Here is a 24,974-nt window from a genome sequence, read left to right as displayed (position 1 = left end):
TCAGAGGGTCAGTACTGAGGGAGTGCCGCACTGTCAGCGGGTCAGTACTGAGGGAGTGCCGCACTGTCGGAGGGTCAGTACTGAGGGAGTGCCGCACTGTCAGAGGGTCAGTGCTGAGGGAGTGCTGCACTGTCTGAGGGTCAGTACTGAGGGAGCACCCCACTGTCGGAGGGTCAGTACTGAGGGAGTGCCGCACTGTCAGAGGGTCAGTACTGAGGGAGCGCTGCACTGTCAGAGGGTCAGTACTGAGGGAGTGCCGCACTCTCAGAGGGTCAATACTGAGGGAGCGCAGCACTGTCAGAGGGCTGCACTGTCAGAGGGTCAGGACTGAGGGAGCGCAGCACTGTCAGAGGGTTAGTACTGAGGGAGTGCTGCACTGTCAGAGGGTCAGTACTGAGGGAGTGCCGCACTGTCGGAGGGTCAGTACTGAGGGAGTGCCGCACTGTCAGAGGGTCAGTGCTGAGGGAGTGCTGCACTGTCAGAGGGTCAGTACTGAGGGAGTGCCGCACTATCAGAGGGTCAATACTGAGGGAGTGCTGTACTGTCAGAGGGTCAGGACTGAGGGAGCACAGCACTGTCAGAGGGTCAGTGCTGAGGGAATGCTGCACTGTCAGAGGGTCAGTACTGAGGGAGTGCCGCACTGTCAGAGGGTCAGTACTGAGGGAGTGTTGCACTGTCAAAGGGTCAGTACTGAGGGAGTGCCGCACTGTCAGAGGGTCAGTACTGAGGGAGTGCTGCACTGTCAGAGGGTCAGTACTGAGGGAGTGCCGCACTGTCAGAGGGTCAGTACTGAGGGAGTGCCGCACTGTCAGAGGGTCAGTACTGAGGGAGTGCCGCACTGTCAGAGGGTCAGAACTGAGGTAGTGCCGCACTGTCAGAGGGTCAGTACTGAGGGAGTGCTGCACTGTCAGAGGGTCAGAACTGAGGTAGTGCTGCACTGTCAGAGGATCAATACTGAGGGAGTGCCGCACTGTCAGAGGGTCAGTACTGAGGGAGTGCCGCATTGTCGGAGGGTCAGTACTGAGGGAGTGCTGCACTGTCAGAGGGTCAGTACTGAGGGAGTGCCGCACTGTCAGAGGGTCAGTACTGAGGGAGTGCCGCACTGTCAGAGGGTCAGTACTGAGGGAGTGCCGCACTGTCAGAGGGTCAGTACTGAGGGAGTGCTGCACTGTCAGAGGGTCAGTACTGGGGGAGTGCCGCACTGTCAGAGGGTCAGCACTGAGGGAGTGCCGCACTGTCAGAGGGTCAGTACTGAGGGAGTGCTGCACTGTCAGAGGGTCAGTACTGAGGGAGCGCCGCACTGTCAGAGGGTCTGTACTGAGGGAGTGCTGCACTGTCAGAGGGTCAGTACTGAGGGAGTGCCGCACTGTCAGAGGGTCAGTACTGAGGGAGTGCCGCACTGTCAGAGGGTCAGTACTGAGGGAGTGCTGCACTGTCAGAGGGTCAGTACTGAGGGAGTGCCGCACTGTCAGAGGGTCAGTACTGAGGGAGTGCTGCACTGTCAGAGGGTCAGTACTGAGGGAGTGCCGCACTGTCAGAGGGTCAGTACTGAGGGAGTGCCACACTGTCAGAGGGTCAGTACTGAGGGAGTGCCGCACTGTCAGAGGGTCAGTACTGAGGGAGTGCCGCACTGTCAGAGGGTCAGTACTGAGGGAGTGCTGCACTGTCAGAGAGTCAGGACTGAGGGAGTGCCGCACTGTCAGAGGGTCAGTACTCAGGGAGTGCTGCACTGTCAGAGAGTCAGGACTGAGGGAGTGCCGCACTGTCAGAGGGTCAGTACTGAGGGAGTGCCGCACTGTCAGAGGGTCAGTACTGAGGGAGTGCCGCACTGTCAGAGGGTCAGTACTGAGGGAGTGCCGCACTGTCAGAGGGTCAGTACTGAGGGAGTGCCGCACTGTCAGAGGGTCAGTACTGAGGGAGTGCTGCACTGTCAGAGGGTCACTTCTGAGGGAGTGCCGCACTGTCAGAGGGTCAGTACTGAGGGAGTGCTTCACTGTCAGAGGGTCAGTACTGAGGGAGTGCCGCACTGTCAGAGGGTCAGTACTGAGGGAGCGCTGCACTGTCAGAGGGTCAGTACTGAGGGAGTGCTGCACTGTCAGAGGGTCAGTACTGAGGGAGTGCCGCACTGTCAGCGGGTCAGTACTGAGGGAGTGCCGCACTGTCAGAGGGTCAGTGCTGAGGGAGTGCTGCACTGTCTGAGGGTCAGTACTGAGGGAGCACCGCACTGTCGGAGGGTCAGTACTGAGGGAGTGCCGCACTGTCAGAGGGTCAGTACTGAGGGAGCGCTGCACTGTCAGAGGGTCAGTACTGAGGGAGTGCCGCACTGTCAGAGGGTCAGTACTGAGGGAGTGCCGCACTGTCGCAGGGTCAGTACTGAGGGAGTGCCGCACTGTCAGAGGGTCAGTACTGAGGGAGTGCCGCACTGTCAGAGGGTCAGTACTGAGGGAGTGCTGCACTGTCAGAGGGTCAGTATTGAGGGAGTGCCGCACTGTCAGAGGGTCAATACTGAGGGAGTGCCGCGCTCTCAGAGGGTCAGTACTGAGGGAGTGCTGCACTGTCAGAGGGTCAGTACTGAGGGAGCGCTGCACTGTCAGAGGGTCAGTACTGAGGGAGTGCTGCACTGTCAGAGGGTCAGTACTGAGGGAGTGCCGCACTGTCAGCGGGTCAGTACTGAGGGAGTGCCGCACTGACGGAGGGTCAGTACTGAGGGAGTGCCGCACTGTCAGAGGGTCAGTACTGAGGGAGTGCTGCACTGTCTGAGGGTCAGTACTGAGGGAGCACCGCACTGTCGGAGGGTCAGTACTGAGTGAGTGCCGCACTGTCAGAGGGTCAATACGGAGGGAGTGCTGCACTGTCAGAGGGTCAGGACTGAGGGAGCACAGCACTGTCAGAGGATCAGTACTGAGGGAGCGCCGCACTGTCAGAGGGTCATTACTGAGGGAGCGCTGCACTGTCAGAGGGTCAGTACTGAGGGAGTGCTGCACTGTCAGAGGGTCAGTACTGAGGGAGTGCCGCACTGTCAGCGGGTCAGTACTGAGGGAGTGCCGCACTGTCGGAGGGTCAGTACTGAGGGAGTGCCGCACTGTCAGAGGGTCAGTGCTGAGGGAGTGCTGCACTGTCTGAGGGTCAGTACTGAGGGAGCACCCCACTGTCGGAGGGTCAGTACTGAGGGAGTGCCGCACTGTCAGAGGGTCAGTACTGAGGGAGCGCTGCACTGTCAGAGGGTCAGTACTGAGGGAGTGCCGCACTCTCAGAGGGTCAATACTGAGGGAGCGCAGCACTGTCAGAGGGCTGCACTGTCAGAGGGTCAGGACTGAGGGAGCGCAGCACTGTCAGAGGGTTAGTACTGAGGGAGTGCTGCACTGTCAGAGGGTCAGTACTGAGGGAGTGCCGCACTGTCGGAGGGTCAGTACTGAGGGAGTGCCGCACTGTCAGAGGGTCAGTGCTGAGGGAGTGCTGCACTGTCAGAGGGTCAGTACTGAGGGAGTGCCGCACTATCAGAGGGTCAATACTGAGGGAGTGCTGTACTGTCAGAGGGTCAGGACTGAGGGAGCACAGCACTGTCAGAGGGTCAGTGCTGAGGGAATGCTGCACTGTCAGAGGGTCAGTACTGAGGGAGTGCCGCACTGTCAGAGGGTCAGTACTGAGGGAGTGTTGCACTGTCAAAGGGTCAGTACTGAGGGAGTGCCGCACTGTCAGAGGGTCAGTACTGAGGGAGTGCTGCACTGTCAGAGGGTCAGTACTGAGGGAGTGCCGCACTGTCAGAGGGTCAGTACTGAGGGAGTGCCGCACTGTCAGAGGGTCAGTACTGAGGGAGTGCCGCACTGTCAGAGGGTCAGAACTGAGGTAGTGCCGCACTGTCAGAGGGTCAGTACTGAGGGAGTGCTGCACTGTCAGAGGGTCAGAACTGAGGTAGTGCTGCACTGTCAGAGGATCAATACTGAGGGAGTGCCGCACTTTCAGAGGGTCAGTACTGAGGGAGTGCCGCATTGTCGGAGGGTCAGTACTGAGGGAGTGCTGCACTGTCAGAGGGTCAGTACTGAGGGAGTGCTGCACTGTCAGAGGGTCAGTACTGAGGGAGTGCCGCACTGTCAGAGGGTCAGTACTGAGGGAGTGCCGCACTGTCAGAGGATCAGTACTGAGGGAGTGCTGCACTGTCAGAGGGTCAGTACTGAGGGAGTGCCGCACTGTCAGAGGGTCAGCACTGAGGGAGTGCCGCACTGTCAGAGGGTCAGTACTGAGGGAGTGCTGCACTGTCAGAGGGTCAGTACTGAGGGAGCGCCGCACTGTCAGAGGGTCAGTACTGAGGGAGTGCTGCACTGTCAGAGGGTCAGTACTGAGGGAGTGCCGCACTGTCAGAGGGTCAGTACTGAGGGAGTGCCGCACTGTCAGAGGGTCAGTACTGAGGGAGTGCTGCACTGTCAGAGGGTCAGTACTGAGGGAGTGCCGCACTGTCAGAGGGTCAGTACTGAGGGAGTGCTGCACTGTCAGAGGGTCAGTACTGAGGGAGTGCCGCACTGTCAGAGGGTCAGTACTGAGGGAGTGCCACACTGTCAGAGGGTCAGTACTGAGGGAGTGCCGCACTGTCAGAGGGTCAGTACTGAGGGAGTGCCGCACTGTCAGAGGGTCAGTACTGAGGGAGTGCCACACTGTCAGAGGGTCAGTACTGAGGGAGTGCCGCACTGTCAGAGGGTCAGTACTGAGGGAGTGCTGCACTGTCAGAGGGTCAGTACTGAGGGAGTGCCGCACTGTCAGAGGGTCAGTACTGAGGGAGTGCTGCACTGTCAGAGGGTCAGTACTGAGGGAGTGCCGCACTGTCAGAGGGTCAGTACTGAGGGAGCGCTGCACTGTCAGAGGGTCAGTACTGAGGGAGTGCCGCACTGTCAGAGGGTCAGTACTGAGGGAGTGCCGCACTGTCGCAGGGTCAGTACTGAGGGAGTGCCGCACTGTCAGAGGGTCAGTACTGAGGGAGTGCCGCACTGTCAGAGGGTCAGTACTGAGGGAGTGCTGCACTGTCAGAGGGTCAGTACTGAGGGAGTGCCGCACTGTCAGAGGGTCAATACTGAGGGAGTGCCGCGCTCTCAGAGGGTCAGTACTGAGGGAGTGCTGCACTGTCAGAGGGACAGTACTGAGGGAGCGCTGCACTGTCAGAGGGTCAGTACTGAGGGAGTGCCGCACTGTCAGAGGGTCAATACTGAGGGAGTGCCGCGCTCTCAGAGGGTCAGTACTGAGGGAGTGCTGCACTGTCAGAGGGACAGTACTGAGGGAGCGCTGCACTGTCAGAGGGTCAGTACTGAGGGAGTGCTGCACTGTCAGCGGGTCAGTACTGAGGGAGTGCCGCACTGTCGGAGGGTCAGTACTGAGGGAGTGCCGCACTGTAAGAGGGTCAGTGCTGAGGGAGTGCTGCACTGTCTGAGGGTCAGTACTGAGGGAGCACCGCACTGTCGGAGGGTCAGTACTGAGGGAGTGCCGCACTGTCAGAGGGTCAATACTGAGGGAGTGCTGCACTGTCAGAGGGTCAGGACTGAGGGAGCACAGCACTGTCAGAGGATCAGTACTGAGGGAGCGCCGCACTGTCGGAGGGTCATTACTGAGGGAGCGCTGCACTGTCAGAGGGTCAGTACTGAGGGAGTGCTGCACTGTCAGAGGGTCAGTACTGAGGTCGTGCCGCACTGTCAGCGGGTCAGTACTGAGGGAGTGCCGCACTGTCGGAGGGTCAGTACTGAGGGAGTGCCGCACTGTCAGAGGGTCAGTGCTGAGGGAGTGCTGCACTGTCTGAGGGTCAGTACTGAGGGAGCACCCCACTGTCGGAGGGTCAGTACTGAGGGAGTGCCGCACTGTCAGAGGGTCAGTACTGAGGGAGCGCTGCACTGTCAGAGGGTCAGTACTGAGGGAGTGCCGCACTCTCAGAGGGTCAATACTGAGGGAGCGCAGCACTGTCAGAGGGCTGCACTGTCAGAGGGTCAGGACTGAGGGAGCGCAGCACTGTCAGAGGGTTAGTACTGAGGGAGTGCTGCACTGTCAGAGGGTCAGTACTGAGGGAGTGCCGCACTGTCGGAGGGTCAGTACTGAGGGAGAGCCGCACTGTCAGAGGGTCAGTGCTGAGGGAGTGCTGCACTGTCAGAGGGTCAGTACTGAGGGAGCGCTGCACTGTCAGAGGGTCAGTACTGAGGGAGTGCCGCACTGTCAGAGGGTCAGTACTGAGGGAGTGCCGCACTGTCGCAGGGTCAGTATTGAGGGAGTGCCGCACTGTCAGAGGGTCAGTACTGAGGGAGTGCCGCACTGTCAGAGGGTCAGTACTGAGGGAGTGCTGCACTGTCAGAGGGTCAGTACTGAGGGAGTGCCGCACTGTCAGAGGGTCAATACTGAGGGAGTGCCGCGCTCTCAGAGGGTCAGTACTGAGGGAGTGCTGCACTGTCAGAGGGACAGTACTGAGGGAGCGCTGCACTGTCAGAGGGTCAGTACTGAGGGAGTGCTGCACTGTCAGAGGGTCAGTACTGAGGGAGTGCCGCACTGTCAGCGGGTCAGTACTGAGGGAGTGCCGCACTGTCGGAGGGTCAGTACTGAGGGAGTGCCGCACTGTAAGAGGGTCAGTGCTGAGGGAGTGCTGCACTGTCTGAGGGTCAGTACTGAGGGAGCACCGCACTGTCGGAGGGTCAGTACTGAGGGAGTGCCGCACTGTCAGAGGGTCAATACTGAGGGAGTGCTGCACTGTCAGAGGGTCAGGACTGAGGGAGCACAGCACTGTCAGAGGATCAGTACTGAGGGAGCGCCGCACTGTCGGAGGGTCATTACTGAGGGAGCGCTGCACTGTCAGAGGGTCAGTAATGAGGGAGTGCTGCACTGTCAGAGGGTCAGTACTGAGGTAGTGCCGCACTGTCAGCGGGTCAGTACTGAGGGAGTGCCGCACTGTCGGAGGGTCAGTACTGAGGGAGTGCCGCACTGTCAGAGGGTCAGTGCTGAGGGAGTGCTGCACTGTCTGAGGGTCAGTACTGAGGGAGCACCCCACTGTCGGAGGGTCAGTACTGAGGGAGTGCCGCACTGTCAGAGGGTCAGTACTGAGGGAGCGCTGCACTGTCAGAGGGTCAGTACTGAGGGAGTGCCGCACTCTCAGAGGGTCAATACTGAGGGAGCGCAGCACTGTCAGAGGGCTGCACTGTCAGAGGGTCAGGACTGAGGGAGCGCAGCACTGTCAGAGGGTTAGTACTGAGGGAGTGCTGCACTGTCAGAGGGTCAGTACTGAGGGAGTGCCGCACTGTCGGAGGGTCAGTACTGAGGGAGTGCCGCACTGTCAGAGGGTCAGTGCTGAGGGAGTGCTGCACTGTCAGAGGGTCAGTACTGAGGGAGTGCCGCACTATCAGAGGGTCAATACTGAGGGAGTGCTGTACTGTCAGAGGGTCAGGACTGAGGGAGCACAGCACTGTCAGAGGGTCAGTGCTGAGGGAATGCTGCACTGTCAGAGGGTCAGTACTGAGGGAGTGCCGCACTGTCAGAGGGTCAGTACTGAGGGAGTGTTGCACTGTCAGAGGGTCAGTACTGAGGGAGTGCCGCACTGTCAGAGGGTCAGTACTGAGGGAGTGCTGCACTGTCAGAGGGTCAGTACTGAGGGAGTGCCGCACTGTCAGAGGGTCAGTACTGAGGGAGTGCCGCACTGTCAGAGGGTCAGTACTGAGGGAGTGCCGCACTGTCAGAGGGTCAGAACTGAGGTAGTGCCGCACTGTCAGAGGGTCAGTACTGAGGGAGTGCTGCACTGTCAGAGGGTCAGAACTGAGGTAGTGCTGCACTGTCAGAGGATCAATACTGAGGGAGTGCCGCACTGTCAGAGGGTCAGTACTGAGGGAGTGCCGCACTGTCAGAGGGTCAGTACTGAGGGAGTGCCGTACTGTCAGAGGGTCAGTACTGAGGGAGTGCCGCACTGTCGGAGGGTCAGTACTGAGGGAGTGCCGCACTGTCAGAGGGTCAGTGGTGAGGGAGTGCTGCACTGTCAGAGGATCAGTACTGAGGGAGCGCCGCATTGTCAGAGGGTCAGTACTGAGGGAGTGCTGCACTGTCAGAGGGTCAGTACTGAGGGAGTGCTGCACTGTCAGAGGGTCAGTACTGAGGGAGTGCCGCACTGTCAGAGGGTCAGTACTGAGGGAGTGCTGCACTGTCAGAGGGTCAGTACTGAGGGAGTGCCGCACTGTCAGAGGGTCAGCACTGAGGGAGTGCCGCACTGTCAGAGGGTCAGTACTGAGGGAGTGCTGCACTGTCAGAGGGTCAGTACTGAGGGAGCGCCGCACTGTCAGAGGGTCAGTACTGAGGGAGTGCCGCACTGTCAGAGGGTCAGTACTGAGGGAGTGCCGCACTGTCAGAGGGTCAGTACTGAGGGAGTGCTGCACTGTCAGAGGGTCAGTACTGAGGGAGTGCTGCACTGTCAGAGGGTCAGTACTGCGGGAGTGCTGCACTGTCAGAGGGTCAGTACTGAGGGAACGCCGCACTGTCAGAGGGTCAGTACTGAGGGAGCGCCGCACTGTCAGAGGGTCAGTACTGAGGGAGTGCTGCACTGTCAGAGGGTCAGTACTGAGGGAGCGCCGCACTGTCAGAGGGTCAGTACTGAGGGAATGCCGCACTGTCAGAGGGTCAGTACTGAGGGAGTGCTGCACTGTCAGAGGGTCAGTACTGCGGGAGTGCTGCACTGTCAGAGGGTCAGTACTGAGGGAATGCCGCACTGTCAGAGGGTCAGTACTGAGGGAGCGCCGCACTGTCAGAGGGTCAGTACTGAGGGAGTGCTGCACTGTCAGAGGGTCAGTACTGAGGGAGCGCCGCACTGTCAGAGGGTCAGTACTGAGGGAATGCCGCACTGTCAGAGGGTCAGTACTGAGGGAGTGCTGCACTGTCAGAGGGTCAGTACTGCGGGAGTGCTGCACTGTCAGAGGGTCAGTACTGAGGGAATGCCGCACTGTCAGAGGGTCAGTACTGAGGGAGCGCCGCACTGTCAGAGGGTCAGTACTGAGGGAGTGCTGCACTGTCAGAGGGTCAGTACTGAGGGAGCGCCGCACTGTCAGAGGGTCAGTACTGAGGGAATGCCGCACTGTCAGAGGGTCAGTACTGAGGGAGTGCTGCACTGTCAGAGGGTCAGTACTGCGGGAGTGCTGCACTGTCAGAGGGTCAGTACTGAGGGAATGCCGCACTGTCAGAGGGTCAGTACTGAGGGAGCGCCGCACTGTCAGAGGGTCAGTACTGAGGGAGTGCTGCACTGTCAGAGAGTCAGTACTGAGGGAATGCCGCACTGTCAGAGGGTCAGTACTGAGGGAGTGCCGCACTGTCAGAGGGTCAGTACTGAGGGAGTGCTGCACTGTCAGAGGGTCAGTACTGAGGGAGCGCCGCACTGTCAGAGGGTCAGTACTGAGGGAGTGCTGCACTGTCAGAGGGTCAGTACTGAGGGAGCGCCGCACTGTCAGAGGGTCAGTACTGAGGGAGTCTTGCACTGTCAGAGGGTCAGTACTGAGGGAATGCCGCACTGTCAGAGGGTCAGTACTGAGGGAATGCCGCACTGTCAGAGGGTCAGTACTGAGGGAGTGCTGCACTCTCAGAGGGTCAGTACTGAGGGAGCGCCGCACTGTCAGAGGGTCAGTACTGAGGGAGTCTTGCACTGTCAGAGGGTCAGTACTGAGGGAATGCCGCACTGTCAGAGGGTCAGTACTGAGGGAATGCCGCACTGTCAGAGGGTCAGTACTGAGGGAGCGCCGCACTGTCAGAGGGTCAGCGCTGGAGAATTGGGAATGGGCCTAGTGCCTCCCCTCTCCTCAAGTCAACCAGCCGCACATATAAAGCACAGGTAGTTGATTCTGGCTGGGATGACAGTGAGAGTTTGTAATCTCGGTGAAGGAGCGGGGGGTAGGCGGGAGGGATGGACCAGTGTAACGTTTCGCACCCTCCAGCTGGCTGATAACTGGGTCCTTCTCCTCCTGTTACTCAGTCTCAGCTCGTCACAAGGCAACATGGAAAGAAATTCTCCAATTGTCTATCTGCCGGGTTGAAAAGACTTTTGATGCCCTGACAGGAGAGTGTGTTATTAAGAAGAAATGATTGAGTGTGGAGCTATTTAAAGCTCACAGCTGTCAAACTCCACATTTCCTACTGTAGCAACTGAACTCACACACACACAGAGACACACACACAGAGAAACACACACAGAGAAACACACACAGAGAAACACACACAGAGAAACACACACACAAACACACACAGAAACACACACAGAAACACACACAGAAACACACACACACAGAGAAACACACACACACACAGAGAAACACACACACACACAGAGAAACACACACACACAGAGAAACACACACACACAGAGAAACACACAGAGAAACACACACACACAAACACACACGCACACAGACACACACACACACACACACACACACACACACACAAACACACAGACACGCGCACGCAGACACACGCGCTCGCAGACACACGCGCTCGCAGACACGCGCGCTCGCAGACACACGCTCGCAGACACGCTCGCAGACAGGTCCGCTATCCCCTGCACACAAACACTCCATCCCTTGCGCACACAATCCCTCACGCGCGCGCACACACAAACCAACAAAACCTCATGCGCGCAGACACTCACGCGCGCGCGCGCGCACACAGACCCCCGCGCGTGCACACAGACCATCTCTCTCACACACACTCTATCCCTCACGTGCCCTCCCTCGTACCCGCGCCCTCCCTCGAACCCGCGCCCTCCCTCGAACCCGCGCCCTCCCTCGTACCCGCGCCCTCCCTCGTACCCGCGCGCTCCCTCGTACCCGCGCGCTCCCTCGTACCCGCGCTCTCCCTCACACACAAAAGCAGACTATCCCTCGCACACTAAAACATTCTCACACTGACACACAAGAACACTATTACTCACACTGAAACACAGAAGCACACGCGTGCTGACCTTCATGGGCTCTCATACACTCCTGCTCACATACGTACCCACTCACATGCACACGCTCCCATCCACACGCCCGTTCACCAACACGCACTGACATATGTCCATGCTCACACTCCCGCGCGCTTTCATCCCAGTGTGTGTGTGTGTGTTCAGTTGCTCCAGTAGGAAATGTGGAGTTTGACAGCCCTCACAAGCTAACAAACGCGAGCACACATTCACACCCACGACACACACACACTCGTGCTCACACACATGCATGCCCACACAGGGGCACGCTCTCACACACACTTGTGCGCTCACAATCACACACTCGCATGCTCAGATGTGCTCAAACACAATCTCTGAGGAGGTACTAAGAGGCATTGGACTGATCCAAACAGGTAAGGCCCCTGGCCTCGATGGGATTCCCATTGGGTTTAAGAAGAAGTTTATGGACCAGTTGGCTCCAATGATAGTAAATATGTTCAATGACTCTCTAGCTTGGGGATCATTGCCCGATACATGCAGGTCTCCACCTCCCTCATTTTGTAATCCCACGGAATGTGGTTTATAAGGGCCCAGCTCTCTTTTCAACTTGGACGCCAAGCTGTTGGTTAAGGAGCTGGCGCTGTGATTGGAGTCCTGTGTCGCAGAGGCGATTGCAGAGGAGCAGACAGGCTTTGAGAAGGGGCGGCAGCTAACAGCTAATACACGGCGGGTTTGGAATGCAATCCTCTCCCCTCGCCCGCCCCCGGACCGGAGCTGCTCTGGATGCTGAGAAAGCGTTCGACAAGGGTGGAGTGAGGGTGGCACGGGAGCACAGTGGTTAGCACTGCGGCCTCACAGCGCCAGGGTCCCAGGTTCGATTCCGGCTTGGGTCACTGTCTGTGCGGAGTTTGCACGTTCTCCCCGTGTGTGCGTGGGTTTCCTCCGGGTGCTCCGGTTTCCTCCCACAGTCCAAAGACGTGCAGGTTAGGTGGATTGGCCGTGATAAATTGTCCTTAGTGTCCAAAAAGGTTAGATGGGGTTATTGGGTTACAGGGATGGGGTCGAAGTGAGGGCTTAAGTTGGTTGGTGCAGACTCGATGGGCCGAATGGCCTCCTGCTGCACTCTTATGTCACAAAAAGTTGGTTTACAGGTGCAACAGGTGATTAAGAAGGCAAATGGAATTTTTCCTTCATTGCTAGAGGGATGGAGTTTAAACTAGTGAGATAATGCTGCAACTGTATAAGGTGTTAGTGAGGCCACACCTGGAGTATTGTGTTCAGTTTTGGTCTCCTTACCTGAGAAAGGACGTACTGGCACTGGAGGATGTGCAGAGGAGATTCACTAGGTTAATCCCAGAGCTGAAGGGGTTGGATTACGAGGAGAGGTTGAGCAGACTGGGACTGTACTCCATTGGAATTTAGAAGGATGAGGGGGGATCTTATAGAAACATAAAATTATGAAGGGAATAGATTGGATAGATGCGGGCAGGTTGTTTCCACTGGTGGGTGAAAGCAGAACTAGGGGGCATAGCCTCAAAATAAGGGGAAGTAGATTTAGGACTGAGTTTAGGAGGAACTTCTTCACCCAAAGGGTTGTGAATCTATGGAATTCCTTGCCCAGTGAAGCAGTAGAGGCTCCTTCATTAAATGTTTTTAAGATAAAGATAGATAGTTTTTTGAAGAATAAAGGGATTAAGGGTTATGGTGTTCGGGCCGGAAAGTGGAGCTGAGTCCACAAAAGATCAGCCATGATCTCATTGAATGGTGGAGCAGGCTCGAGGGGCCAGATGGCCTACTCCTGCTCCTAGTCCTTATGTTCGATGTTCTAGCTTTGCGAGGTGCTGGGCAGAGTCAGATTGGGCCAGAGGTATATCTCACGTGTTTGGCTGTTTTAAGAAGCCTCTACGGCCGTTGTGGGAAGCCATGGGATGGTTTTGCGCTGAATGGGAATGCCCATTGTCGCCGCTCCTGTTCGTGCTGGAGATACAACCTTTAGCTATAGCGCTGAGGTCTCCGGGTAAATGGAGGGAGATGACCCCATCTTGTATGTAACGGCCCCAGTCTCCTCTAATGAAGCTACCAATGAGCTTTGGCTCCTTTACAGGCTGTAAGTTGAACCTGGGGAGTCTGTAGGTGTATGGGTACTACCCAAGGTGGCAGCCATTTATCTCATACTTTAGAAAATTAGTCACCTGTAGTCCAGGGCGGCACGGTAGCATTGTGGTTAGCACAATTGCTTCACAGCTCCAGGGTCCCGGGTTCGATTCCGGCTTGGGTCACTGTCTGTGCGGAGTCTGCATGTCCTCCCCGTGTGTGCGTGGGTTTCCTCCGGGTGCCCCGGTTTCCTCCCACAGTCCAAAGGGGCTGGTTTAGCACACTGGGCTAAATCGCTGGCTTTGAAAGCAGACCAAGGCAGGCCAGCAGCACGGTTCAATTCCCGTACCAGCCTCCCCGAACAGGCGCCGGAATGTGGCAACTAGGGGCTTTTCACAGTAACTTCATTTGAAGCCGACTTGTGACAATAAGCGGTTTTCATTTTCATTTCAAGATGTGCGGGTTAGGTGGATTGGCCGTGATAAATTGCCCTTTAGTGTCCAAAAAGGTTGGGTAGGGTTACGGGATTAGGGTGGTGTGGGCTTGGGTGGGGTGCTCCTTCCAAGGGCTGGTGCAGACTCGATGGGCCGAATGGCCTCCTTCTGCACTGTGGATTCTATGATCAGCTGTTTGGGGGGGGGGGGGGGGGGAGAAGCGGTTATTATTATTGCTGGGGGGGGTAGGTTATATCAGCTGGGCTGGTGAGAGTTCTAAGATGGGTTGGGGGTTTAAAAAAATAAATATTGTCACGATGACACTGTACTATGTACGAGCCGCTTTCTGACACAACTGCGCTGACATTTGTACTCACGCCTTGCACACACTCGTGCACTCGCACACATTTACACACGCTCACAATCCTAGCACCCAGGGACCGACGGTCAAGGCAGCGTGTGGATGTTTTAACCTGGCCACCAACTTCGAGAAAGTGAGACTTACCCACGGTCAGGCAGATAGTGCACGAAGACCGAGCCCATCACAATCGCCAGAGAGATACCAAAGAAAAAGGCCAGCCTCATGTTCCAGAGGTCAACCACAGGGTCCGAACTGAAGCCATGGTACTCGGGATTCTGCAGGAGGGACACACAGAGACAGAGAGAGAAATCACAAGACTAAACGCAAACTAGGACTGCGTTGCCGAGGATTGACAAAGTTTAGGGGGTTATTTGATCCAGGTTTATGAGATATTATGGGGAATCAATGGGGGACAATGGAGGGAACCTATTACTGGCTGGTTGGGACCAGGGTGGGGGTGGTAGAAGAGAGTTAGAGTCTAACATGAGAGGTCAGGATTTCAGGACTGGATTGAGGAAAACATTTACAGACAGGATGGGGGGGGAGGGGGGGGGGTGAGAGTTTGTAATCCTTTTCCACAAATGGGAGATCAAATTGTTAACTTCAAATCTGAGAGAGGCCTTGTTATTGAAGAAAACAAGACTGGTGTGAGGGGTTAGGTCACAGATTAGCCTTGATGATGAGGCTTCACAAAGGGGCTGAATGGTCCTCCTCTTGTTCCTGTGTAACAGGCTGGAAGTGGGGCCTCCTCCTGTTCCTGTGCAACAGACTGGCAAGGGGCTGAATGGGCCTCCTCCTGTTCCTGTGTAACAGGCTGGAGAGGGGCTGAATGGGCCTCCTCCTGTTCCTGTGTAACAGGCTCGAGAGGAGCTGAATGGGCTTCCTCCTGTTCCTGTCTAACAGGCTGGAGAGGGGCTGAATCGGCCTCCTCCTGTTCCTGTGTAACAGGCTGGAGAGGGGCTGAATGGGGCCTCCTCCTGTTCCTGTGTAACAGGCTGGAGAGGGGCTGAATGGGGCCTCCTCCTATTTCCGTGTCACAGGCTGGAAGTGGGGCCTCCTCCTGTTCCTGTGCAACAGGCTGGAAAGGGGCTGAATGGGCCTCCTCCTGTTCCTGTGTAACAGGCTGGAGAGGGGCTGAATCGGCCTCCTCCTGTTCCTGTGTAACAGGCTCGAGAGGGGCTGAATGGGCCTCCTCCTGTTCCTGTCTAACAGGCTGGAGAGGGGCTGAATAGGCCTTCTCCTGTTCCTGTGTAACAGGCTGGAGAGGGGCTGAAAGGGGCCTCCTCCTGTTTCCGTGTCACAGGCTGGAAGTGGGGCCTCCTCCTGTTCCTGTGCAACAGGCTGGAAAGGGGCTGAATGGGCCTTCTCCTGTTCCTGTGCAACAGGCTGGAGAGGGGCTGAATGGGCCTCCTCCTGTTCCTGTGTAACAGGCTGGAGAGGGGCTGAATGGGCCTCCTCCTGTTCCTGTGTAACAAGCCCGAGGGGGGCTGAATGGGCCTCCTCCTATTTCCTGTGTAACAGGCCCGAGAGGGGCACATTGGTTAGCACAATTGCTTCACAGCTCCAGGGTTCCCGGTTCGATCCCGGCTGGGGTCACTGTCTATGCGGAGTCTGCACATCCTCCCCGTGTGTGCGTGGGTTTCCTCCGGGTGCTCCGGTTTTCTCCCACAGTCCAAAGATGTACAGGTTAGGCGGATTGGCCATGATAAATTGCCCTTAGTATCCAAAATTGCCCTTAGTGTTGGGTGGGGTTACTGGGTTATGGGGATAGGGTGGAGGTGTTGACCTTGGGTAGGGTGCTCTTTCAAAGAGCCGGTGCAGACTCGATGGGCCGAATGGCCTCCTTCTGCACTGTAAATTCTATGATCCCCCTGTTCTGTAGCCTGGAAGCGATCACCTCCGCCTGGGCAGCAGACGGCCAGCGTGGCGTTTCCTAACACCCGCTACATTTGCTGGCACTCAGCGGGTTAAAACGCCATTGGTCTGAGCGACGATGAAATCAGCGTGGAGCTGAATTTATCCACACGATGTCCGCGGGGAGGCCGAGCAGCATCAGGCAGGAAAAACGTTGGGAAAGAGGCGAGCTCCACTGACAATTCCCTGCCCCACTTTCCACTCCCTCGGCTCCTGCAGTCACTGCCTGCAACTGGAGCACGAGGACCGCAAACGAGTGTGGATTAACTCACATTCAGCCCAGCGGTCTGAGCGCCTGCATTAGAGCTATCGAGAAATGCCCCAGTTCACCCAGCTCGTTAAACCTTTCTGAGGATCACAACGTTTATCGGGGGCCCAGGAAGGAGATGGCCCCCCCCACAACTCGCCAGGCGTGAGCGGCAACCTCGCCCCAACACCCCCCCCTCCAACTCGCCAGGCGTGAGCGGCAACCTCGCCCCAACACCCCCCCCCCCCCCACAACTCACCAGGTGTGAGCGGCAACCCCGCCCCAACACCCCCCCCCCCCAACTCGCCAGGCGTGAGCGGCAACCTCGCCCCAACACCCCCCCCCTCCAACTCGCCAGGCGTGAGCGGCAACCTCGCCCCAACACCCCCCCCCTCCAACTCGCCAGGCGTGAGCGGCAACCTCGCCCCAACACCCCCCCCCAACAACTCGCCAGGCGTGAGCGGCAACCTCCTCCCAACACCCCCCCACAACTCGCCAGGCGTGAGCGGCAACCTCGCCCCAACACCCCCCCCCCCCAACTCGCCAGGCGTGAGCGGCAACCTCCTCCCAACACCCCCCCACAACTCGCCAGGCGTGAGCGGCAACCTCGCCCCAACACCCGCGGCAACCTCCTCCCACACCCCCCCACAACTCGCCAGGGCTCGTGAGCGGCAACCTCGCCCCAACACCCCCCCCCCAACTCTCGCCAGGCGTGAGCAGCAACCTCGCCCAACACCCCCCCCCCCCACAACTCGCCAGGCGTGAGCGGCAACCTCGCCCAACACCCCCCCCCCAACTCGCCAGGCGTGAGCGGCAACCTCGCCCCAACACCCCCCCCCCTCCAACTCGCCAGGCGTGAGCGGCAACCTCGCCCCAACAACCCCCCCCCAACTCGCCAGGCGTGAGCAGCAACCTCGCCCCAACACCCCCCCCCTCCAACTCGCCAGGCGTGAGCGGCAACCTCGCCCCAACACCCCCCCCCCCCAACTCGCCAGGCGTGAGCAGCAACCTCGCCCCGAACACCCCCCCCCTCCAACTCGCCAGGCGTGAGCGGCAACCTCGCCCCAACACCCCCCCCCCCCAACTCGCCAGGCGTGAGCAGCAACCTCGCCCCCAACACCCCCCCCCAACTCGCAAGGCGTGAGCAGCAACCTCGCCCCAACACCCCCCCCCCTCCAACTCGCCAGGCGTGAGCAGCAACCTCGCCCCAACACCCCCCCCCTCCAACTCACCAGGCGTGAGCGGCAACCTCGCCCCAACACCCCCCCCCCACAACTCGCCAGGCGTGAGCGGCAACCTCGCCCCAACACCCCCCCACAACTCGCCAGGCGTGAGCGGCAACCTCGCCCCAACACACACCCCCTCCCAACTCGCCAGGCGTGAGCGGCAACTTCGCCCCAACACACCCCCCCCACAACTCGCCAGGCCGGTGAGCGGCAACCCCGCCCCAACACCCCCCCCCTCCAACTTGCCAGGCGTGAGCGGCAACCCCGCCCCAACACCCCCCCCCTCCAACTTGCCAGGCGGTGAGCGGTAACCTCGCCCCAACACACCCCCCCTCCAACTCACCAGGTGTGAGCGGCAACCTCGCCCCAACACCCCCCCCCCCCAACTCGCCAGGCGTGAGCAGCAACCCCGCCCCAACACCCCCCCCTCCAACTTGCCAGGCAGTGAGCGGTAACCCTCGCCCCAACACACCCCCCCCTCCAACTCACCAGGTGTGAGCGGCAACCTCGCCCCAACACCCCCCCCCCCCAACTCGCCAGGCGTGAGCAGCAACCTCACCCCAACACCCCCCCTCCAACTTGCCAGGCGTGAGCGGCAACCTTGCCCCAACACCCCCCCCTCCAACTCACCAGGCTTGAGCGGTACCTCGCCCCAACACCCCCCCCCTCCAACTCACCAGGCGTGAGCGGCAACCTCGCCCAACACCCCCCCCCTCCAACTCACCAGGCTTGAGCGGCAACCTCACCCCAACACCCCCCCTCCAACTCACCAGGCTAGTGAGCGGCAACCTCACCCCAACACCCCCCCCCCACAACTCGCCAGGCGTGAGCGGCAACCTCACCCCAACACCCCCCCCTCCAACTCACCAGGCGTGAGCGGCAACCTCACCCCAACACTCCCCCTCCAACTTGCCAGGCGTGAGCGGCAACCTCACCCCAACACCCACCCTCCAACTCACCAGGCTTGAGCGGTAACCTCGCCCCAACACCCCCCCCCTCCAACTCACCAGGCTTGAGCGGTAACCTCGCCCCAACACCCCCCCCTCCAACTCACCAGGCTTGAGCGGTAACCTCGCCCCAACACCCCCCCCTCCAACTCACCAGGCTTGAGCGGTAACCTCGCCCCAACACACCCCCCCCCAACTCGCCAGGCCGTGAGCGGCAACTTCGCCCCAACACCCCCCCCTCCAACTCGCCAGGCGTGAGCGGCAACTTCGCCCCAACACCCCCCCCCCCACAACTCACCAGGCGGTGAGCGGCAACCTCGCCCCAACACCCCCCCCTCCAACTCACCAGGCCTGAGCGGCAACCCTCGCCCCAACACCCCCCCCTCCAACTCACCAGGCTTGAGCGGTAACCTCGCCCCAACACCGCCCCCTCCAACTCACCAGGGCTGTGAGCGGCAACCTCGCCCCAACACCCACCCCTCCAACTCGCCAGGCGTGAGCGGCAACCTCGCCCCAACACCCCCCCCACAACTCGCGCAGGCCTGAGAGGCAACCTCGCCCCAACACCCCCCCTCCAACTCACCAGGCGTGAGCGGCAACCTTGCCCCAACACCCCCCCCCCCCCCAACTCGCCAGGCTGTGAGCGCATCCTCGCCCCAACACCCCCCCCTCCAACTCGCCAGGCTGAGCGGCAACCTCGCCCCAACACCCCCCCCTCCACAACTCACCAGGCCTGAGCGGCAACCTTGCCCCAACACACCCCCCCCACAACTCACCAGGCGTGAGCAGCAACCTCGCCCCAACACCCCCCCCACAACTCACCAGGGCTAGTGTGAGCGGCAACTTCGCCCCCAACACCCACCCCCAAACTCGCCAGGCTGTGAGTGGCAACCTCGCCCCAACACACCCCCCCCACAACTCACCAGGCTGTGAGCGGCAACCTCGCCCCAACACCCACCCCCCCCACAACTCTCCAGGCGTGAGTGGCACCTCGCCCCAACACCCCCCCCTCCAACTCGCCAGGCGTGAGCGGCAACCTCGATCCAACACCCCCCCCCTCCAACTCGCCAGGTGTGAGTGGCAACCTCACCCCAACCCCCCTCGAACTCGCCAGGTGTGAGCGGCAACCTCGCCCCAACACCCCCCCCCCCAACTCGCCAGGCGGTGAGCGGCAACCTCGCCCCAACACCCCCCTCCAACTCGCCAGGCGTGAGCGGCATCCTCGCCCCAACACCCCCCTCCAACCTCGCCCCAACACCCCCCTCCAACTCGCCAGGCGTGAGCGGCAACCTCGCCCCAACCCCCCCCCCCTCGAACTCGCCAGGTGTGAGAGGCAACCTCGCCCCAAACCCCCCCTCGAACTCGGCAGGTGTGAGCGGCAACCTCGCCCCAACATCCCCCCCCCCCAAATCACAATAATCGACTGCGGAAAGCATCACCGTTTGCAGATATTCAGCCCCGCTCCACAAATTAATGTTCAGGCTAGAGATGGCATCGCGGTTTGAGCCCAGTGTCCAAAAGCAGGTCACGCTTAGCTAGATAACCGCACGCGGGACATTGGGATTGGGCATAAACCACAACACCCTCTCTAGCTGATTACCGCAACGTGATTGTGAGGCAATCGGGGAGGTGGCTCTCTGCGAACACTGATGCCTTCCAATCTTCAATGGCGGGTGTGTTGGAATCAACGTCGGCTGGTCAAGTACGTTGGGCGCCAGTGGGGGGGGGGGGGGGGGGGGGGGGGGGCTGGTTGTCGCCAGACCCCACCAGACGATCGACCGTGGGGGCAAGCACCAATGATCATCGGGTGTTTCACCTTGGGGGCAAATCGTCAGCCTCCATTGGCCAATCAACCTTGGGGGAATCGGCAGTCTCCATCGGCCGATCGACCTGGGGGGGGGGGGGGGGAGAAAATCGCCAGTCTCATTGGCCGGTCGATCTTGGGGGGAATCGGCAGTCTCCATCGGCCCATTGACCTTGGGGGGACTCGCCAGTCCCATTGGCCGATAGACCTCGGGCGGGAGGGTATTGGGGGGGGGGGCTCGCCAATGGCCATTCAGTGATCAGATAATCAACCTTGGGGGGGGGGGGGGGGGGGAGGTGGGAATTTGCCTATTTCCATGGGATTGCGCAGGGGGGGGGGGGGGGGAATTGCCAGTTACCGCCGGCTAATCGACCTTGGGAGGAATCACCAGTATATTGGCGAGGAATGGGGGGGTTTAGGGGGTTCGGGGGGGTTTAACGGGGTACGGGGGGGTTTAACGGGGTACGGGGGGGGTATAACGGGGTACGGGGGGGGGGGGTTTAACGGGGTACGGGGGGGGTTTAACGGGGTACGGGGGGGTTAACAGGGTACGGGAGGTTTAGGTGGTACAGGGGGGTTTAGGGGGTACAGGGGGTTTAGGCGGTACAGGGGGGTTTAGGCGGTACAGGGGGGTTTAGGCGGTACAGGGGGGTTTAGGCGGTACAGGGGGGTTTAGGGGATAGGGGGGGTTTAGGGGATAGGGGGGTTTAGGGGATAGGGGGGGTTTAGGGGTTACGGGGGATTTAGGTGGTACGGGGGGATTTAGGGGGTATGGGGGGATTTAGGGGGTACGGGGGCGGGTTTAGGGATATGGGGGGTTTAGGCGATATGGGGGGTTTAGGCGATATGGGGGGTTAGGGAGTACTGGGGGTTTATGGGGTACGGGGAGGTTTAGGCGGTACGGGGTTTAGGGGGTACGGGGAGGTTTAGGGGGTACGGGGAGGGGTTTAGGGGGTACGGGGAGGGGGTTGGGGGGTACAGTGGGGTTTAGGGGCTATGGGGGGGTTTTAAGGGAGTGAGGGGGGGGGGGGGTGTTTGGGGGGTACTGGGGGGTTCAGCCCGGGTGGCCCCTCCCCCACCCGGGCGGCCCCTCCCCCACCCGGGCGGCCCCTCCCCCCCCCGGGTGGCCCCTCCCCCCCCGGGCGGCCCCTCCCCCCCCCGGGTGGCCCCTCCCCCCCACCTTGTCGTACAGGTTGACCTCGGGCTGCTCTCCGTCCCCGTAGCCCAGCGGCTGGCCCTGAGCCCGGCCAGGGCGGAGGCGGAGGCGGGGGTGGAGGCGGAGCCGGTGCGGGTCCGGCAGAGGGCCGGGGCGGGCCGGGGGCCGGTTGCTGGGAGGCGGCAGCAGCGCCTCAGGACGACACGGAGCAGCGCCCGCCATCTTCCGCCGCCAGGATCGGGCTCCGGGACCTCCCCTTTAACAAGCCCCGCCCCCTTCCCCTGACAGACAGCCGCCTCATCCAATCACAGCCCGGCCCGCCCACCCTCCAGCCAATCAGCGCCAATCACGCCTGCGCGGCCGGGCCTTAAAGGCGCAGGTCCCCAACACCCAATTTCCGTTATGCCGACAGATATAGAAATGCCACCCCACTCCTGCCCAGGAGTCCACCCCTCAGCCCAGCTCTCTGCCTCACTCCGGTTGGGTGGTGAGGGCACGGTGCCGCTCACGGAGAGGGCCACAGGGATCCCAAACCGAGTCCTCAACTGACAAAGCAGAATTTCTATCCTGCAGCAGGAGGCCATTTGGCCCATTGGGTCTGGGCTAGCCCTCCAGTCCGACTGTTCTGCCAGCACCACTCCCTCCCGCTGCACAGTCTAGCAGCATAGACATTCCAGCGCACTGCAGCGCCAGGGACCCGGGTTCACTCCCGGCCTCGGGTCACTGTCTGTGCGGAGTCTGCACGTTCTCCCCGTGTGTGCGTGGGTTTCCTCCGGGTGTTCCGGTTTCCTCCCACAGTCCAAAGACGTGCAGGTGAGGTGGATTGGCCATTCCCAGGTATCTGCTGCTCAGCACAGGGCTAAATCGTTGGCTTTGAAAGCAGACCAAGGCAGGCCAGCAGCACGGTTCAATTCCCGTAACCCTCCCCGAACAGGCGCCGGAATGTGGCGACTAGGGGCTTTTCACAGTAACTTCATTTGAAGCCTACTTGTGACAATAAGCGATTTTCATTCATTTCTTGTCCTTCTCGATGGTAGAGGGCGTGGGTTTGGGAGGTGCTGCCTAAGGGGCCTTGGTGAGTTGCTGCAGTGCATCTTGTAGACGGTACACACGGCTGCCTCTGTGCGTCGGTGGGGGAGGGAGTGAATGTTTGTGGATCAAGTGGGGCTGCTTTGACCTGGGCGTCATCGAGCTTGTTGAGTGTTTTTGGAGCCGCTCATCCAGGCAAGTGGAGAGCTGTACAGGGTGTCGGGGAGACCTTGCCTGCGTACAGTTTGTCCCTTTACTTGAGGAGGGATCTACGCGTCGGAAGTTGTCCAGAGGAGGTTCACAGGCTGATTCCTGAGATTAAGGGGGGTTTTGTTTTACGAGGAAAGGTTAAGAAGGTCAGGCCTTTACCTGTTGGTGTTTTGAAGAATGAGAGGCGATCCTATTAAAACATCAATCTAAGGGGGTGGTGAATGCAAGAAATAGTCATCATTGATATTTCTTTGCAGTAATGTTATTGGAAGGGTCCTCCCTGTGTATTCCCTGTCTGCCCCCTCATTTACCCTTTCCTTTATTTGCGATTACATTTTTGATCCATGGATGATTAATGGACCTGTGTCTTTAAGGCGGACAGTACCTTTAATTCAAACAGTAGAAAGCTGTGGCCTGTACCTTTAATTTGAGCAGACGCCTCTGCTGATTTGGACGGGAGTTGTAGACCGAGCGGCACATCAGTGACAGAGATTGGCTGGTGGCCAATGAATTGCCCCAAAAGGCTGTGCTCTGCCCGGTAACAGGCGGTGATGGGATCCGATCGCACTGGAATGTTTCTCGGAGCGCCAAAGGTTGAGTCGTTTTTGGTTTCAGTTTTGACTCTGGCAGCCCGGAGGTGCAAGATCCGGCTACATCCTCCTCTGATAGCAGGGTTTGAGGAAACAAAGTATCTGACTGTCCAGCAAAGATGTGAATACGCTGCTTTTTAAATACACTGCAGTACAGTAGCAGCTCCACATAAAAGCTTACTGCGAAGAACGCATGCTGGGATACACCATCTGAAGCAAAGTCTTTTCTTTTTCACTTATGTTTTCCCCCCCCTTTCCGCCCCTCTGTGTTTGTCTGTCTTGTGTGTGTTTGTGTGCTTAGAGGGTCGGGAGGCAAATTAAAGTAGGGGTTAGGTACTTATTAATATTTAATCAACTGTATCTGCTGCATATTTCATCATTGTTCTTGTTATAAATAAGCAACCATCGCGTTTCAACTTACAAACCTAGTGTGGAGACGCCAGCGTTGGACTGGGGTGAGCACAGTAAGAAGTCTTACAACACCAGGTTAAAGTCCAACAGGTTTGTTTCGATGTCACTAGCTTTCGGAGCACTGCTCCTTCCTCAGGCGAATGAAGAGGTCTGTTCCAGAAACACATATATAGACAAATTCAAAGATGCCAAACAATGCTTGGAATGCGACCATTAGCAGGTGATTAAATCTTTACAGATCCAGAGATGGGGTAACCCCAGGTTAAAGAGGTGTGAATTGTGTCAAGCCAGGACAGTTGGTAGGATTTCGCAGGCCAGATGGTGGGGAATGAACGTAATGCGAAATGAATCCCAGGTCCCGGTTGAGGCCGCACTCATGTGTGCGGAACTTGGCTACAAACTTCTGCTCGGCGATTCTGCGTTGTCGCGCGTCCTGAAGGCCACCTTGGAGAACGCTTACCCGGAGATCAGAGGCTGAATGTCCTTGACTGCAAGGGAACATTCCTGCCTGGTGATTGTCGCGCGATGTCCGTTCATTCGTTGCATTCTAAGCATTGTCTGGCATCTTTGAATCTGTCTATATATATATATATATATGTTTCTGGAACATACCTCTTCATTCACCTGAGGAAGGAGCAGTGCTCCGAAAGCTAGTGATTCAAAACAAACCTGTTGGACTTTAACCTGGTGTTGTAAGACTTCTTACTGTACAAACCTAGTGACTAATTATTGGGATCCAAGGTGTTTTTCAAGGAATTTTGATTGATTCACTTTGTGCTGTGACTCCGGAATGAGTGGATCCTGAACTGAGTGCGCGTTTGCCCAGGATGTCATTAAAACCTGGGTTAAGATGCATATTGACAGTTTGGATGCTAGAACGGTTATTAAGGTGTCGTAAAAGTGAGATAATCATTGGTTTTCGGTGGAAGTGTTCTGCTCACAGATCTTGAGAACCATTCACTTATTTGCAGAGAGGCAGCTAATGGAATATTGTTCACGTTTGAAAGATCGCTGGGGTGTAGATGATTTATGAAGGGTATTGTGTTTGGACCTGGCTGAACAGGTCAAGGGACATTTAAAAAAATATATATTTTTATTCTCCTTTTTCACATTTTCTCCCACATTTACACCCATCAACAAAAACAATAATCAGCAACAGTCCCCATAACAGTAACAACGCTCCCATCCGCCCACCAACCCCCAAAAATCAGCCCACATGTTTACATAAACAAATGACAAAAAGGAATCCGGGATTACCCATAGTCACCCTTAATCTACACAGCCCCCCCCTCCCTCCCCCCAACCCTCCCACTCACCCCCCCCCCCCAACTAATGTTCGATGTTATCCAGTTCTTGAAAGTGCATAATGAATAATGCCCATGATTTGGAGAACCCCTCCGAGCTTCCCCTCAGTTCGAAGTTAACCTTCTCAAGGGTCAAGTATTCCAACAGGTCCCCCCGCCACGCCAGGGCACTGGGCGGAGAGGCTGCTCTCCATCCCAGCAGGATCCGCCTTCGGGCGATCAACGAGGCGAAGGCTATGATATCTGCCTCCGCTCCCGTTTCCAACCCTGGCTGGTCCGACACCCCGAATATTCCCGGGGACCTGGGTCCAGTTTCACACGCACCACCTTGGAAATTACCT

The 24,974-nt window shown here is 58.5% G+C and overlaps 1 protein-coding gene across 1 annotated transcript in view; it reads right to left on the bottom strand.

The window, feature by feature from the left end:
- ndufb11 (NADH:ubiquinone oxidoreductase subunit B11) overlaps positions 1 to 21,356 on the bottom strand; it is a 44,017-nt gene extending 22,661 nt beyond the window's left edge. Inside the window, exons 1-2 of the mRNA XM_072494131.1 lie at positions 21,114 to 21,356; positions 13,940 to 14,070 (exon numbers count right to left, since the gene is read on the bottom strand). Of these exons, the coding sequence (XP_072350232.1) occupies positions 13,940 to 14,070; positions 21,114 to 21,311 (329 nt within the window). The 5' untranslated portion in view covers positions 21,312 to 21,356. The remainder of the gene's footprint in view (positions 1 to 13,939; positions 14,071 to 21,113) is intronic.
- Positions 21,357 to 24,974: the final 3,618 nt, after the last annotated feature.

This window comes from Scyliorhinus torazame, unplaced genomic scaffold (genome assembly GCF_047496885.1).
Source record: "Scyliorhinus torazame isolate Kashiwa2021f unplaced genomic scaffold, sScyTor2.1 scaffold_85, whole genome shotgun sequence".
Lineage (NCBI taxonomy): Eukaryota > Metazoa > Chordata > Chondrichthyes > Carcharhiniformes > Scyliorhinidae > Scyliorhinus > Scyliorhinus torazame.
This window is presented reverse-complemented; position numbering and strand designations above follow the sequence as displayed.